Genomic DNA, 18,553 nt, shown 5'->3' with positions numbered 1-18,553 from the left:
ACCGAGCGTTAATAGCGTCTGGAAAATTTCCAAAACCAAATAGGAAAGTTAAATAAATAGAGAATAATCCGCGGGTTGGAAATAACTTGAACGGAAGTGTGGAAGACTAGAGAGCTTTTTTTTTTTTTTTTTTTTTCTCTTTCCAATCATCCAATACATATGTTATTGTTGTTAAACCTTCAAAAAAAATTTCACACCCTTATTTCTCTCGGAAGAAATTACAAACCGTACTTCAACTTTTTTCCATTTGTTATTTATTTTCTTACGTATGGTACAATACATTCACCTGCAGGCAAAATATTTTTAATCGTGTACGTAATTTGTTTATTTATTTATTTATTTATTTTTTTTTATTTTTTTTTCACCGTACCTTAGGAACTGAAAATCAAAGCCGGTGCGGAAAATTTACGATTAGTGGCTACGGATCGAAAGGCTTTAGCGCACGTTGCGACGCTCGTGAAACAGGCGAATAACAAGCTGAGCGAACTTCAAGTCGAACTTCAAGAGCTCGAAAGCCAAATTATTCTGACCCAAGGACAGCCTTCGTCGCCTCAATTAAATCACTGCAATGGTCAAGGTGAGTCGTCAATAAGTTTTAGATGATTTGATTTCTCGTCATTTTTCATGAAATTTAATATTTGAGAGACTGGAACAGGTGCGGAAAAGCTTTGGAGAATAAGCATCTCGTGTTATAAAACTTATATTTACCAATAATGCGATATGCCGCCTGCACATCAATCGAGACAACTCCTTTTGATGTTTTTCAAGATTTTTATTTTGCTAACCGATATGTCATCTAATTTTTATCGAGTCAATTCGGGTCGCGAAATTGACAGACTGAACAGTGAAAAAAAAAAAAAAATCAAAGTTTAAGTACCTACAAAGAAGAATTCTAATTTTATGTCCTCTCTTTTCCGCCATTTCAGCTTCAGTTATATCGATGGTCATGATATGTTTGAGAGCGGTTTTATTTTTACAAAAAAAAAAAAAAAGCACCAAAAATTGCTGTAAGAATTGAAACTAGTTGGTCGGAAGTCAAAACCGAATAGAAAGAAAAGCCTACACGTTAGAAATTCTACAATTTTTCATGGTGAATTAGTGAATTATAAAAATGAAAAATAAATGTTAGTTTTTACAAAAGAACAGTGGGGCTGCATAATTGAAGTGACAGTTGACAAAAAAAAAAAAAAAAAGCTGCAACTTGTTGCGAATTTAAGACATTTGATAAAAAAAAAAAATAGAAAGATAAAATCCTTGAGAAATTCGACAATAAGTCAAGAGTTTGGCATCTTTCGAAGAATTCGTATTATTTAAGAGAAGATAAAAATAATTTTCACTCATTGATCCGAGACAGTTGTATAGGTACACGTATACGTATAATATCCGTTTTATCTACTATGTTTTTTTTTTTCTTTCCTTTTTTTCGTAAACATCCGGCTTATAGGTTGCGTTATATTTTTTTTACGCCTTTGGGCAATTAAAGTGTTCTAATTCGAACATAACTAGAGAATGGATTTTTAAAAAAATTACTTTTATTTTTTCTCCTTCAAACAATCGAATCCAGTTTCTAAACCATCAAACAGCTCTCGATATTTCGCGTGTTTTAACGTCTTTCCGTTCACACGATTTTGTGTTTATAAAAGCTCTTCTAATTATATACGTGCATCCGTAAAACTGCAGACGACGCTTATGATCTTTATACACTTACGATTCGTATTCTTTTCAATGTCCTTTTTTTTAGCTAACAATGCAATATTGGGGCGATAAAAAGTAGTGCGAAACTTTATAGAAAACGAAAATGTAGGCTTTCACATCCATTTTACGTTTACGATATAAAAAACCGAGGTAAATTTTTTCCCTAAGATTCGGAGTTGATTTCCTGCGGTTAAAAAGTAGTCGGAAAACGGCCATGTTCAAAAATACAAATAGAGGCCAAAAAAAATTGTAAAAATTTTTCTAAAAATACAAAATGAAGGTAAATTTGTCTTCTTTAAAAACGCCGTTTCAAACGTTTGATTATCTTCATTTTTGAATCCGCTATCTTAACTTTTAGTGTGGCAAGAAATTTCGACTTGTGTACCGAAACTTTCGGCCGGCACTGTATGTACAAATAAATCATTGCCGGCAATAAAAATTTCGCTCGTGTGCATACACGTGATTATAAATATATAGGTATACATATATATGTATATAATTATATATATGCATACGTATGCATGTATGCGAGAAGTAGTGAAATTAATGTCGCGTTGTCTGATTGCCTTATTAAACTTGTCGGACGGTTTCAACTTTCAACGTTCATGCCAGCGAGAAAAAAGATTCTCTCATGTGGCTGCAGCGGTATGATAATAATAATAATAACAACAACAATAACAACAATTTGAAATAATAATTAGCAGTGATTAGTAACGGGAATTGCAGTTGTACGTTGTAAAAAAAAAGAGAGAGAAGAACCGCGCTCGTTTGTATCTCAATTATTCTTGTTTTGTGTACAATATTTATACATAGCTCGTACATTGTTGTTGTTGTTATTATGTACGGACCCCCCGTAGACTTAGAATTGCTATTTATACGGGTGCGATTTTCAAACATGTGCAAATTACGATGTGAATAACACCGATTGAAAAATATTATCAAATTCGTAAACATCCGTTATCTAATATTTTTAAAAAGTTTGTTTAATCATCGAATTTCTTCAATTATACCGTAATGAATAATCATAATATGGAGTAAAATAATTGGCATCGTATGTTTTTGAAGAAATTTATTAAAATCAGCGCTGTTTTTGTTGGCTAAAAAAGAATCTGCACGCACGAACGAACAGAGAGCGAGAGAATAACGTTGCTTGTACATTAGTAAAAATAATATGAATGAAATTTGAATGCGTTTCAATCGGGACAATCTCTTGAAACTTGAAAATTAACCGCGCATGCGCGAGTTTTATCGTCGGTTCGTACAGGCTGGCCATCCCGAGTTTTCAGCTGTCAAACTGTTTCCGATTGCGATGTAATTGATACGACATTTCGAGGTTAGAATCTCAAATAATTGAGGCAGCGACTCGGAAAGGTTTGGGAAGCATTTGCTATCGGTTCGGAAAGTTGGTTCTTCAAAGAACGGTCGGAACTTGACGCTTACGCTCTTTGAAAATTCAAACGTACACATTTTGCGTAGGTTGGCCCGCCTGCATCGCGGACAAGAATATCGCTGCTGGAAAATTTCGCCGACCAATGAGATTCAATTATTTGGCGCATGCGCGGTTGATTTTCAAGTCTCAAGAGATTGTCCCGGTTTGTATTCGTGCAGATTTACGCGCAGAGAGCTCACCGAGTGGTTGAATTAAAAGTAAGTGGCTCCTTCGTCCGCCGTTTTCTATTTATATCCACGCCATGTTCTCGCGACGAGAGACGCCCGTGTCACCCCATATTGGACATACCCGTTTCTGAATCCGTATCACCGGCTCGGATGCTGCGTGCAATTCGAATCTCCTTTATTTCTCACATTCCCCTCTCCTTCTCTTTAGAGACTTTGATTGCGATTTGTCTTCGGGATTAACGGCCACTTGGTCTGCAGGATTTAGACGTTAGCTTCTTCTCGTTACTCGAGTCGCGACGGCAATCTGCAACGACGACGCGATAAAGAAGGACGGAAAAAGAGGCAGAGGGGGAAAGAGAGAAATAGAAAGTGTACGTTTGCGGATACGCTTGTTTATTTAAAGAGATCGCTTACACTGTATATATTTATATACATACATACACACACATGTATATATATATATATATATAAAACTTGAACCTTTCAATTATAATGTCCTAATGTATACTCTCGAGAAATTGTTTGTTGAAATTCAAGGGAATAATTTCGGAGTAACGATCGAGTAAAACAACGTATACATATGTAATATGCATACACAATTTAAGCGAATCGTGTTCAACATTTTTTTTTTTTTTTTGTTCAACCTCCAGAGAAAATTTAATCATTACAAATTCTTGGGAAAATAACAAAAGTTTTTGCCATTTTTATTTCGCAGTCTAACCCAAGTTCGTAAAATTTGTCGAAACATATTGTAAAATTTTTACAGTTGATTTTTTATTTATTTTTTTTTTTTCTCACGTTTTTCGTTCTGATCATCAATCCTACATTTTCTCAAAGTTTGACGTTGTTTTATCGTTCAGAAAAAAAAAATTTGAAAAACTGTATATATACGACTTGATCATTTTTCTCTCGCATGATCGAAAATTCTGGATCGATTTATGGTAGCGAGAATTTTCCGAATCTCAAAATCACGCTACAGTCGTTGGAGAAAAAAGCTTTTTACACTAATTGTACTTATATATATATATATATATATATCACATTTATGCGGCATATCACAACGAGGCGATAAGGCGACTAAACCGGACGTTTCAATAACAGAAAGTCTATTAATATTATCAATGGTTTACTGGCAAGATAATCGTAACGATTCGCATTTCATTTTCTTCTTGTTTTTCCATTTTCTTATTTAAGAATGTGTAATAATGAGGTCAGTTCGAGGGTCAGTTTTCATTGAATTATATTCTACTGAGCTACAGACTTCCAATCGTATAATCATATAGATTTTACTATCGGTTAGTTACGCGACTAGTTCTTTTGATCCGAAATAGTGGAATAACTTGAAATATGAGATTCTGTGCGAAAATTACCGATTCTTTCATCGACATTATTCTGCATACATACAAATACTAAAAAATCAACGAATTTCCGATTATTTTTTTTTCCCCCGTCTCTCTTGTCGTCACGTCACGTGATACGCAGGGTGAAAAGAACTCCCGATGATTTTATACACCGTTGAATAATTTTCAAAGCAAAACCACAGCGTTGCACACTGATGTTATTTATATATACATATATGTAACATATTTCTACGCGTCTGTCTATTTTTGTGTTTGGCCATATGCTCCGACCTAAAACTAAACGCATGACTGGTCATAAATGCCGGAAAAGGTGCGACGTCGGTCTCGTATAACAGGAAGATATTCAGATATCGATATACGTACGTACGTATGAAAATACGACGGATGAACGAACAAGTTTTTGTTTTTCCTATTGTTATTATTCGTCAGGAATCGTGTATTATCAGCGACATTACGTATATACGATATGCTGCATATTCGTTGTATAAGTATACACAGTTTATTATAGGTGGTCGATTAATTATTTTAATTAATTAGCTATCCCGCGTTTTGCAAATTATCGAACATATAAATGTCGTGTATTATACCGGATCTCGTCACAGGATAAATGATCACGGTCGAAGATTATTATTATATATGGGAGGAGCAATAACCCGTTTCTTCTTTTGCATATAATATTACGGTATTATGTATTAATTACGTGTAATAAATTTCTAAACTTGTGCTCAAAGCTCGAAGCTGTAAATAGTAAGAAATAAAACGAGAAAGGAGCATAAATATCTTGGCGTTTTTTATGAGTAATTTTATAAATTTATGAGGCGGGGTTGAAATTCCGAATTTGAAAAGTTCCGACAGCGCCAAGTTCCGCATTTTTTTGTTGCGAAACTTTAAAGTAAACCAAACGTCGAAGTTTCGAATGATCCGAAACCCGACGCTCAAAGTTCCGAAAGTGCGAAAATATGAAAATTTTTTAATCTGAACCATCGAAACTCCGAATTATCGAAGATTTTCAGTATTTTCAGTTCCGTAAATTTTTGGCTTGCTGAAATTTAACCACTTTGATCTTCTTTTGTTTTGGATTTTCCATATTTTTACGTTCGAAATCCTGGTCATTCCGATTTTCGGTTTTTCTGGTTTTTTTCACCCACTATCTGAGTAAACTACGCTGTGTGAGTATATTTTAACTTACAGAATTTCGCTCTGTCGAAAATTTAATTTTCGGAATTTTGTTCCGTTGGAACTTAAATTTTCGAAATCTTGCAACTTTGAGCCGTCGGCTATCCGATCATTCGAAACTTCGTTGTTTCGCAAAAGTTTGATTACTTCACTTCAAGTTTCACCACCGAATAATTCAGAATTAGGCGCTTTCGAAACTTTTCAAATTCCGGACTTCAATCCCGCTCCTTATTTATACATGTGCCGAACACATTCATTACATATCCGAGAAGATTTCGAAAATCGATTTTCCGTCTATAATTTTAATATCACCATTATAACTGACTGAAATTTGCAACCAAAAAGTATTAAATCCTGTACGGTCTAGATATTGTTATAGACGAAATAATATGAAACATTTTCAACGGTACATTCCTAAAATTATGAAAAAAAAAAAATGTCATGTCACACATCTTTACACGTGTACGAATAATAAATGAAAATAGAGTAAAAAGCTCTGGATAAAAATCATTCGCGAGATTACTAATGACGGAGATACACTTACCGGTAATTTTTATTTTTTTTTTATTTTTATCATTCCATCTTTCTCGCCTTCGTCGATGGAATGCGAACGAATGAATTTCGCGGGCTGTTCGCTTCTCGCTTCGCATTTGAACGAAAACGTGATGAAATACGTACGTACGTGTAAGATTTGATCAGGGTTAAGTTAGGTTAAGTTAGGTTAGGTCCACTATCCTCGGGTCGAGTTGGACCAGACTAGACCAGCCACACAGACAACGGTACTTTGATTCCATACCTCTCGATCATCATCTCAGGTATGAATCGAGGGATTTACACGAGCAGCTAGAATCCTTCAAATTTCATTGAATCTTTTTTTTTTTTCCTTCAAGTTTACGTGATTGAAAGAAATCTATTGTAATTATATTTTTTTTTTTAATTACGCCATACGTCGTCGTCCATTTGTGGATGGACGGATAATAATCCATTGTGCAATGCAATGATGAGTGCACAGTGTTTGCGTTAGTTGTGCGAATCTTTTTTTTTTTTTTTTTTTTTCATACCACGACCTCGGTACGCAAACGTTACTTTACTGCTACACGTGACATAATACACTGCAAAACATCATTCTATCCGATTGGTGATACGATTGAGCATCAAGAACTCACGTCAATTACGTAATTAATACATATATTATATATATAAAGAAAAGTCTATTATGCAAAAGAGAAAAAACAAAATTATCAATTTTACAAAATCATACTAAATTGAAACTAGATCTGCATGCTGAACAGTATACAATTATTATACATTATACGTGGTGAATAATAGTAAATATCGTCGATTGAATATCGTCCTATGTGAGAATTTTTTCTGACTGATAAAAAGGTCTACGTCACAATTATATCGGAAAGGAAACACGTGTTTTGCAAATGATTCACGTTATGAACTCGGGTTGTGTGTATAGTATATTTATTTATATACCTGCTGTAGAGATAATTGTGTAAGGTACGTATTATCGCGTTGATATGTTTTCACGTGTATGGATATACCTGATACACATGCTGTATGCATATATACTATACGGGGCGTTCCACGTCAAATTAGCAGCCCACGTAACTCACCCCCATCGATTTTGATCATTTTTTAGTATCATGTTCTTGTCAACCAAAAAGGGTCCCGGCGAATTTTTTCAGACTTTCTTTAACCGCTGGTGAAATTTATTTAAAAAATCGCAAAAACAATTCCCATAGAAAGGAACTGTTAAAAATCTGAAGAAAAAAAAATCACCGATTCTGTGGTTTAAGATGTGTTTTTTGAGCGCCACGCGATAATGACATGTCAACACTGAATATTTTTTTTTCCCAAGTTTTTAGCTTTTCTATATCGGTCAAATGAATCTGTCAAAAGAAATCTGACAAATAATTCTCTTCTGCAAAATTTCGATTGTGCATTATGAAAATTTTTCTTTACCAGTAATTTGAAAAAGAAAAAATTGTTTGTTTATCAGAATTTCATCCTCGATATTCATTCTTTATTGCAATTTCGGATTTCTTAAATTGAAAATCATCTTATCATGCAAAATGTTTAAATTCCGAAAAAAAAAAATCTTGCTGGGAAAATTTTTCATCAATTATAAGATTGACTTTCAAATATGTGATACTTACATATCAGATTTAAATTCAACTCTACGAGTCGCAATATAATTGTTTATTTCTCTCTTTTTTCCTTTTTTACTTACAATTAAACTTCCTCTCATATTTGAATAACAATTCGCATATTATGCACAAGAATTCTCGTCGCCGATTTTAAGGGGTCAAGGCGTGGCCGCCCTTGTACGTACAGTATAATAAATGCATCCTCCCGCTGGTGCACTTTCCGTGTCGCGTTGTGGTCCAGGTATTACGTCACATCCGCCGACGACCCCTTTCCGTTAATTATTGCGTAGTCCGGACTCTGCTGCTGCTGCTGCAGGCGATTCGAATCAAGTTTCGGACGAATTATCAAAGCCTACAGTGTTATTTAACCTGAAACGATTGTTTATAATTTTTATTATTGTCACCACCATCATTATTAATAATTTTTTTCCCCTGTATCCTGAAGCAGCGATTATTGCACGCATTCGTGGATAAATTTGCCCTCATTTTTCAATATAATTATGCGTTATTATTATAATTGTATGTGAGATTTGATTTACAATTTTTCCTGTCTTTTGTGCAATATTCTTCGTATAATATTATAAAACTACGTATTTACGAAACAAGCTTCGATACGGGGTTGATAAAACCGCTGTTAATTCTATATTGATTCAATTAAATTAACCGTTTTTACTAGCTTCGAGCAAATAATTATCAATCTTCGTTACTTAATATACTGTTTATTATTTAAATAGCAAAGAATTTCTTCTCCCAATTAAGCATCAAGTTCTTTCAACTTACAACAAAAGCGGATTCAATTTTATTATCAAATCTAAAATAAACGCGCAGTCTATAAGAATTATTTTTCTCAATCTGTTGGAATACGAAACTGCAAGCATCAAAATACCAAGTGCAATTCTGATTATTCTTATTTTATATATACAGTTACCGCTTTGGATAAATAATAAATCAGCTGTTCTTTTTTTTTTATATGCACACATCATTTAAAACGCGGAATAATTGTAGAGGATAATTAAAACAAGACTGTGAGATCCTGTACTAAAAAAAAAAGAATCAAAAAAAAAAAAAAAATCGTCCTAATTTTTCTCAATTGTTATCACGAAATTTGCAAAATCGGCATCCTCCTCCACCAAAGTCGAGAATATCCATGACGATATGATCTAGTTTTGCTAAAACCACAGTGTAGACACAACACATAAATGTCATCGTCACGTTACATGTTTTGAACGATGATAAATTACTGCACACATTACGAGTTCACGTGTATTCATCTTTCTCTTATCTCAATCCGAATTACGCAACTTCTCTTTCCGATAATAATGAAACGATGACGAGCAACCATCTGTGCGTTTTTATATAATGTAGGGCATACATGTATATATATGAAACGATTTTTTTCACAGAACAACAATTTTCAACATATAAATTTCCTGGATCGGTTTTATAATTCTGGAGAAGCGTGTAATGCAGCTGATCATTAATTTATTCATTCTTTGCGGAGTAAAAAAAAAAACATAAAAAAAAAAAATAAAAAAAGAAATCAAAGAATTACCGATTTTAAGAAGCAAAAGATGAATCTTTGTTCAAAGAAAAATTTATGCAACACATCCGTCGCTAATTATCACAGACTATACGTTACTTGATAATGGGGCTTGTGTGAAGCTGCGTATAGAGTCGAACATGCATGTAATCATGTAGGTAACTATTTATGTAATAATAATGGCTCCTCGACTCGAGCACGTGCGTTGTATTCATGACACAGTTTCTTCGAGTTTGTTATTTATACGCTGTGCAGGGAATAAGGTATGCAAGTCGGTGCAGAGAACTTTTGCTCCTCGCCGATCCGCCCGAGAGGCGTGACGGGATTATTTTATTGAATTCCCAAAATCTTATTACCTTAACTTATTACCTCGATATTTGCAGTATAAATGAAAATGTAAGAAACACGATTTAACCCTTTGAGTCATAGCCGCAAGTAAGCTTACCACCAATTTTATTACCATTTTTTGTATATTTAGAGAATCTTGCAATATATTTCCTTGCGGTTTTTTTTTTGCTGTTTCTGACAGTGTATTATTTACTAATAGGTTTTCAATACTCGAGAGTAATTATTGCGATATAATGTAAATTATTATTGTTACAAAAAAATTGATTGAAAAAAATCACTGATTACGAATCTGAAAACAGATTTTCAAAAATCAGTATAGCGAATACAATCAGTGACTCCGGACACCTCTGCGTAAAATTTTTTCGTCCGCCATATCGGATCCGCCGTCTTGAATTTTTTAAATTTGATTTAATCAGCGACCCCAAAAACCACAGAATACTATCTTCTTATAAAGATTGATTCAGCACAATAATGTGTAACTCAAAGGTTTAAAAGAAATGAATTCCGAATATACACGTTATGATATTTTCTTAAAATTATTAGCCAATCACCGATGATGAGATGATAATTATCTTTCCGTATTGTATGTGTGAGTCTATTCTAATTTTTTTTTTTTTTTTTTTACGAAGTTGTACAAATTGTTGAAAATTGTCACAAAAATATGAGCCAACTTGCGATAAATGATGCTTCTGAAAAAACACACATTCATCCTGTTACTTCGACGACATAAAATACCAAATTCTCCGATCGCCATGCGCGTTAATTTTTCATCGTACAAATTGCACCCTAAAGCTCCATCGATAACATTTTATAATTGCAGCAAATATCTCATGTGTTATAAATACATATGTTATATGTATATATTGTATAAACTATGCAGAATGTCTGTAACGGGTTGTTATACAATAATCAGGCTTTATTGTATAGAATTAGAGATCCGGTCTCGGTGCGATCGCTGCATGTGCGTATATGGGTATGATATATCTGTCCGATTGCACGACTTCCGGTGGCGGTGCAGGATGACGTGTAATAGAAAAGCAGGGAAGAAGAGGGGATTTAGAACGTCGGTGAAATCGCGGTGCGGATTCTGTCAAGCCGTTGCGATTTTCGGCCTTGAATTGATTTTTCTAATCACTCTAGCGTATCTATATTTACAAAAAATTTCTGTATATAATGTATAAATGAAAAAATTAACCAGATTGGGAATTGTATATATCTTTGTAATTGGATAAGATTTTATGGTGAAATTTCCTGTTTGCTACATTCGTTTAATTAATTTCTTGTATTTAGTCTACACGTATAATTTGAAGTAGAATTCATGATTTGTGTAAAATTATCATTCTAATTTAACGTCGTTACGTCATAATATAATTTTCGTATAATGCTTCTTGCTCGTAATTTTTTTTGATCAATATAAATCGAAACGCGAAATGAGTTTTACAAAAAAAAAAAAAAAAAAATAATCGTAAACATGTTCCTTTTCGTATTGACTTATAGATACGTTAAAAAAGAAACATGTTCAAAAAATTACGTATCCGCCTTTTTCACTCAATATCTCATCTCGTCTTTCAAGTTTGAATATGATTTTGAATAATTTGAACGTGAAAATTATCATAAAATTAAAAATTTAGAATGATCCTTTCGACGAGTAGAATGAAATTAAAGAGAAAAAGAAAAGAATGAATGACGTAAAAATAAAAAATATCCAACTCAAAATCTCACTCGATTTACTAAATTAATACACATGCAGCGTGTATTAATTTTTCACCAAATTCTGCGAATAGGTGTATGATTTATATTATACCTTGATGTGTATTATACCGAAAATGAATATATATCAGCGTACCTAAGCGGTATAATAAAACTTGATGATCGTGATCCAAGCGTTTCTCGAACGTTACACCGCAATCGTATTTTCGTGTGTGTGTGTGTGTGTGTGTGTGTGTCGAGTCGGGTGCCGCGAACCTCACTCGCCGGAATTTTTTCGCATACGAAAACCCGTTTGTCATCGAGATTCGCGTAACTCTCGTCTCTCGTGAGATGGTTGAGAGAGAGAGAGAGAGAGAGAGAGAGAGAGAGAGAGAGAGAGAGTGAGTGAGAGAAGGGGGGGGGGAAGGGGGGGATAAAACACTGCGAGAGATATAATGTGACGCAAAAACTAACCGCAGCTGGTTTATCCTATTCAACGATGTGGAGAAACCCTAAGAAACTTATCCGACCGTCTGGGCCAAAGACCTTCTTCTCTACTCTTTTACGGATCCCCGAACCATTTATTGCCCGAAAAAATCGAAAAACTAAGGAAGGAAAAATAAAATAAATAAATGAATTAATTAATATAAAAAGAAAAAAACAAAAAAAACTGTTGCGATGGAAAACAAAATTCACAGAAATCGCGGCACTTCAAGATCGTAACATTTACTGTTCGGTCATGTTTTAGTACGTGTATATACATATGTAATATGTATTGTAAGATTGCGATAAGAGAGAGAATTAAAACTTGATGAAAGTTTTTATACTCTAAAACTGTATAAAAATAGAATCCTTCGATAATATAATTTAGCGAATCAATTATAGGCGTATTATTATTGGAAAAGTTGAGGAGTCAAAGTCGAAGAGGAAAATTGAATGAAGTATTCGTTTACTTCTGATTCGCGTAGATAATCATTTGATTTTTCACTCCAAATATTATGTCGAGTAAACACTGTGTTATAGGTCAGTGTACTATTGTACTTACGCGGTCATTTGTGGAGTTGAATTTTAACTTTTGTTTATTGTCGAAATTGCAACCAACCGACTCTCTTTCTATTGATCCTTCTTTTCTCGCGTCTTAATTAATAGCGTAAACACGGATTTGCAACGAGGCTGAAGTTAATAACGTTACTGTAACGATTCGTATTTCGGGAAAACCCGTTATTTCGTAATTTTGGGATTCTCTGAAATGCAATAAATTATAATAAGGCAAAAGTAACTCATATTTTCAAAATTTATAAATTTCAAAATAGTAATCCCCCCCCCCATCAACGTATCGTTACTCTAACGTTACTAACTTCAGCCTCACGATTTGCAGTGTTTTTTTACAAGTGGTCTCTTTCTGCTCGAAGCAGCAGTTAACGCCGTAGCCGTAATATAAGATCTGTACCTACGAGATTTTCTGCAAATGTTTATAGCTGTACGGAGCAAAAGAAAGGGTTGCCTATACGCTGATGCACGCTTGCCACGGTCGTTTTCTTATACTTATGACGTGTCTACGTGTGCATAAATGGCTGAATTCTTCCTCGTGGAAGTCACTCGCAAATTACAATATTATAAATATTATAAATGTTGGATCAACAATTACAACCGTTTTCGAAATTTCTAAAACCGTCATTATCTTGATCGAAATTTCCTTAAATTCCAAATAATGTACTGCAAATATTTCATGATGTTGCAAATTCTTTCTCTCAAAATCGTTCCAAGTTATCACCTAACAATGTCCTAAAATTAAACATTTTTTTCATCCAATATTTTTTTTTTTTTTTTTTTTATGAAATTCCAAGTTATGTCATAAAGCGAATGAACAAAAATATAGTACAGTAAATTTGTAAGGATTAATAGCGAAATTGTCGAACACATTTTTCAACTTAATATGATTATCTACATTTAGATGAAAAGAAATCCTGTGACGGTAGAAGAAATTATTAAAATGAAAACTCGTTTACTTGTACCTGATGCAGTGAACTTGTAAAAATGTTATTAAAATGTTTGAACTTATCTACGTAATAAATACTCTTTTTATTTTTCGACGCTAAATTGTATAAATATAAAGTGAAAGAAAAAATGTTACGTATAGTATGCCTAACGTGAAAATTTCGTACCTGTGAAACAGACTTGTCTATAGGTATGTATATTACAGCTACGCGTAGCTGAGAATAAAAGCCCGCAGCGTTGTTCTTTCCCATGGAAAAAAGTATTCACATATACATATATATATATATATATATATATATAGCGTACGTACGTAATTCACGCTCGAAGTAACCCTGAAAATAAGATTGCGTGTGAGTCGAGGAACGGAATTTTTCGTTTTATTACGGTCCCGTGAGTCAAGTTCGAGGTCTCCTCGCGTGAAAGCAGCAAGGTTTTGTCCTGCCTCTTCAATACCTATCGTACAAGTCTCCCATGCGCTTCTTTACCGACGGAGTTTACGGAGGTTAGTTTCTTGTCGCGGGCATCTACTCTCAATTAGTTCAGGGCACGATTTAAACGTAGCGCGACGATCGGGCAAACGTACGAGTGGAAAAGGGACCGACAGTGTTTGGCGAGGAGAGAGGAAACTCTTCTTCTCGTTTAAGCACGCAATCCGTCTCATTCGCTCTCGCACATTCCATTGATCCCAACGACGCGTCGCGGTGACGTCATTAACTAACCGAAACTATACCAATAAGAGTAGATACCCTTCGGCACAGTCGAATACATATATGTATATACATATACCGTGTGTCCATGAGGAAAGTGCGCACCTTACGCGCGTGCGTTAAGTCGTTCGAATTTTATTGGCTGACAGTTAACGTCTGATTGAGCAGCCGACGCAATACCAATCGCAACTGTCAAATAATGTCCCTAGGAATCCACCGTTACCTGTTTGCAACTGCCGTCGGTGTTGTTACGAAAAATAGTTCGTTGATTCGGAGCTAATCCGAAGTAAAATAAATCTGACACACGTTTATCATGTCAATCAAATCGTCGGATTCCTTCGACGATCAAATTTATTACTGTAATCCGGAAATCATTATTAACAAAATACTTTACCAAAACTTCGCGCCTAACTTGCGAACATAACCTCTCCCGAGTAACGGTGGGCTCCTAGGGACATTTTCTGACAGTTGCGATTAGTATTGCCTCAGCTGCTCAATCAGGCGGTAACTTTCAGCCAATAAAATCGAACGACTTAACGCACGAGCGTAAGTTACGCACTTTCCTCATGGACACACGGTATATAAGACCGTGGACACTGCATGCAGCCGATATCCGTCACCGTAATAGGCGCTCGTATTTACGGGGTGCAATGTTGCAACAAATTTAAGTCGAAAATCAGTATGATTTTTTTTTTTCATTTAACGAATCACCCAAGATCATTAAAAGTGTAAACGAGAACTGCAGATAAATATCGATGTTTTATTTTCGGATCTTTTTTTTTCTTTTTTCTTACCCACATTCATTCCTGTTAAAAACGTAATCGCTCAATTTTACAAATACGTAAATTTCATAAGTATGTGAACAATCAATTACATATGCGAATATCTTGTAAATTTTGAGCAAAAGAATTATTGGTTTTTAAATCACCAACTTCCTTGAGTCTAGTAAGGGACAAAAAATATTGATCAATGATCTAGATGATCTAGAATGTTGAGGAAAACTAATCGACGACATAGTGCACAGTAGTCGTATCGATATTTATTTTTGTCGCTTCTTTCTTTCTTTAATAGTTCAAGTTTCGTTACTTTTTCATTGTATAATTTACAGAACGTGGATCGTTTATTAATTCTAACCGTTTTCTTTCATTTTTTCATTTCAGACACACCCTTGTCACCGATGGATTCATCGTCGCCGAGTCAGGAGGGTCTTTTTACCGATCTGCGTCTCGTATCACTGGAAAAACAATTGAACATCGAGCTCAAGGTATCCAAACATTAATACCCTTAATTTTTATTTATTTATTTATTTATTTTTTTTTATCGTTTTTTTTTTTTGTACAATTTTATTGAAATCAAAATTTAAAATTATGGGCAAAAATTTTGTGCTTGACGATTTAGGCGTCTTATGCCATCGCTGGGCACACGTTTTTATACATTTAACCCGAGTGCAACGGACTCTTAACTGTAAAAACCTGAAAAGACAGAACTGAACAAGCGGCGTGCGAGTTTATATCCACTGTGTCTGCATTGTCGCACGTGGATGCAAAAGAAACACGAGAATGAAAACCAAGCCGAAGAAAAGACCGGTCACATTTTCTTTTTTTTCTTTTTTTTTTTTACACCCAATTGTACCCGACAAGACAATTTTACTGAGTCACTGCGGACACAAAGCGACAAATTTCAAATAGAATCTACTGCAGTGTTTCAAATTTATCGCCGCATACGATTGTTATAAATAATAGTTACTTTATACAATAACGCTACACTAAAAATTGTTTTTTTTTACGATTTTATTACTTCCTTGTTATGCTCTCGTATATTACCTACATGTAATATACATATATTTGTTCAAAATTCATTCTGACTTTCAATTACCTTTTTCTTTTATTCTTTTCCCACAGGTGAAACAAGGGGCTGAAAATATGATACAAAGTTTGACGAGCGGTCATCGGGACAAAAAGTTGTTGCAGGAGGCACAGCAAATGTTGGCCGATTCCAGGGCGAAAATCGAATTCTTAAGAATGCGCATTGTGAAGCTGAGACGGGTCCGGAAACAGCAGAGAACGAGAGGCTACTCGCCGGCACCTAACGGCGAAAATACTGCCAGCAAAGGTAAAAAAAAAAAAAAAACTCGAAAAAGAATGGTACATAATTGATGCTTCACGGCGAAGAATAAGAATTAATTATAATAATTGTTCGTTACAATTTTTATTATCATTGCTGTTAATACTCGTATAATTCCTATATACATACAATATGTATATCAATTTTCTCCTGATACATTGTATTTATTTAATAACGCGGTTTTTGCGTTACATGTATAAGAATAATTCCGGTGCCATCTAGGCAGCATATAAACTTAAAAAAATCTACCCGCTCGCTATAATAGCGTATAGTTAGTACATTTATACAAGTAAAACCTGTTGGCTGAAATGTTTAGGCGCCGGACTCCGTGAAGCGGTCCTGTTTTTAGCTTTTTCTCGTTTCTTTCGACACTGTGCAAAAAAAAAAAAGACGAATCGAACATTTACAGGTGTGCGGAAAAAATTGGAGATACGTAAAGGATCGAATATTACAAATACATACCTAATATCGTATAATTTATCTGAATTAATGTGTATACAAGTAGAGATCATTATTTGCGTACAAACATCGTAGGTTTATCGATCTTTTAAATGCCTACCTGCATACTTCGCAAATTGTTGGGTATACTCGTTACTCAAGTTCCATGCTTCAGATCGATTTTCGATTCGGATTTGATTAACGATCTTGACCCCTGATAACAAGTAGATGATAATTATACATACTTACGTATCTCTGTATGTATATCCATGATTCTACTCGGAGTCAATGACTCTTTGTTCATCGTATATGCCTTATGCTTCGCATTTCATTTCGCTTGAGAACCTGAATCCAAATCATCCAGTCCGATTATACCGGGAGATTATTCGCTTAGGTATATATAAATGTGTGCGTATGTGTGACTATGTGTGTATATATATATGCATGCGCACCTTATACCTGCCGTTGTCGACATTAAACTTATTTACGATGTATATTATATGTACATATATTTATCTCTCATATACCAACGGCTATTATTACTTCGCAAAGTTCCCTGCGCCGCGTTTTACCGTGAATATAGGTATATAATATAATATAATATATAATATGTATACATACATGTTAAATACGCAGGTCATCTAACGATGAGGAAATATTGTAATACACATATATATATTCTTTCGTTTCGACTGAATCGTATTTTCAACGAAATTACAGACGCCACGATGATTCACCGCAACTTATCCGGAAAATTTCATTTTACTCTTTATACTACTGGGAAAAAAATTTACTCTTCTTTCTACTTTAATCAGAGGAACTGTTGGATAATTAGGTTTTTTCACACTTTCTTTCCTTGGTGAAAAATACACGTCATTAATATACAAAATATGCGCATAATCTGCCCGTGTGATTCTCGTTATACATTTTTGTAGTAATAATGATAATAATGATAAGCGGTAAACATAATAAAATAATTCGTTATCAAATGTAAAAATTGAGACAAAATTTGATAGAAAGACATTATTTTTTTTTTTATTAATCCAAAATCGAATTTCGAAATATTATATATATACATACATACATACATATTAACTAAACATTTCTACACAAAATAACCTCACGTCTCGTCATATTTATAGTATACCTAATGTAAAACGGGTTATTAATTCTCGAAAGTGACAGTCGGAAATTTTGTATGTATAATATTATTATATTGTTTCAACTTATAAATATGTCGTATACAGATACATATATATATATATATATATAATGTATATATATATATATATATATATATAATGTATAACTATTGCGCAGTAAGTGAGCCTCGTGCGTAATAATCTATTTTGTTATTGCCGAGCGAAAATTGCATGTGCCAATTACATCGGGTTGCAAAGTAACGTACAGAAGCGCAAATTTTTTTATTTTTATATTTTTTTTGCTCTCTTCACTTCCTCCGGTTCAGAATTCTCAACTTTCGTGTCTGTATTGTCGCGGTAAACAAAGCTGTTTAACAATTAAATCATCGCAATTTCACCGCAACAAAATTTTTACGAATTAATATTATACATATCACATTGCGACAATGGTATGGTAAAAAAAAATTTGAAGTTTAATGTATACGCGACGAATCTCTATGTATTTATCTAATTCGCGTGGCGTTTCTTTGTGTAATGCGAATCGATAAAAAATCTCGCATTT

At 34.1% G+C, this 18,553-nt stretch overlaps 1 protein-coding gene across 3 annotated transcripts in view; it reads left to right on the top strand.

The window, feature by feature from the left end:
• Window positions 1-18,553, top strand: part of Pkn (serine/threonine-protein kinase N) — a 39,526-nt gene that overhangs the window by 7,501 nt on the left and 13,472 nt on the right. For all 3 annotated transcript variants that reach the window (XM_046613664.2, XM_046613663.2, XM_046613662.2), the window contains exons 3-5: window positions 376-577; window positions 15,448-15,551; window positions 16,189-16,399. In XM_046613664.2, the coding sequence (XP_046469620.1) occupies window positions 376-577; window positions 15,448-15,551; window positions 16,189-16,399 (517 nt within the window). The remainder of the gene's footprint in view (window positions 1-375; window positions 578-15,447; window positions 15,552-16,188; window positions 16,400-18,553) is intronic.

Source organism: Neodiprion pinetum, chromosome 2, assembly GCF_021155775.2.
Source record: "Neodiprion pinetum isolate iyNeoPine1 chromosome 2, iyNeoPine1.2, whole genome shotgun sequence".
NCBI lineage: Eukaryota > Metazoa > Arthropoda > Insecta > Hymenoptera > Diprionidae > Neodiprion > Neodiprion pinetum.
The sequence above is the reverse complement of the archived record's forward strand: the minus strand, read 5'-3'. Positions and strand labels throughout refer to the sequence as shown.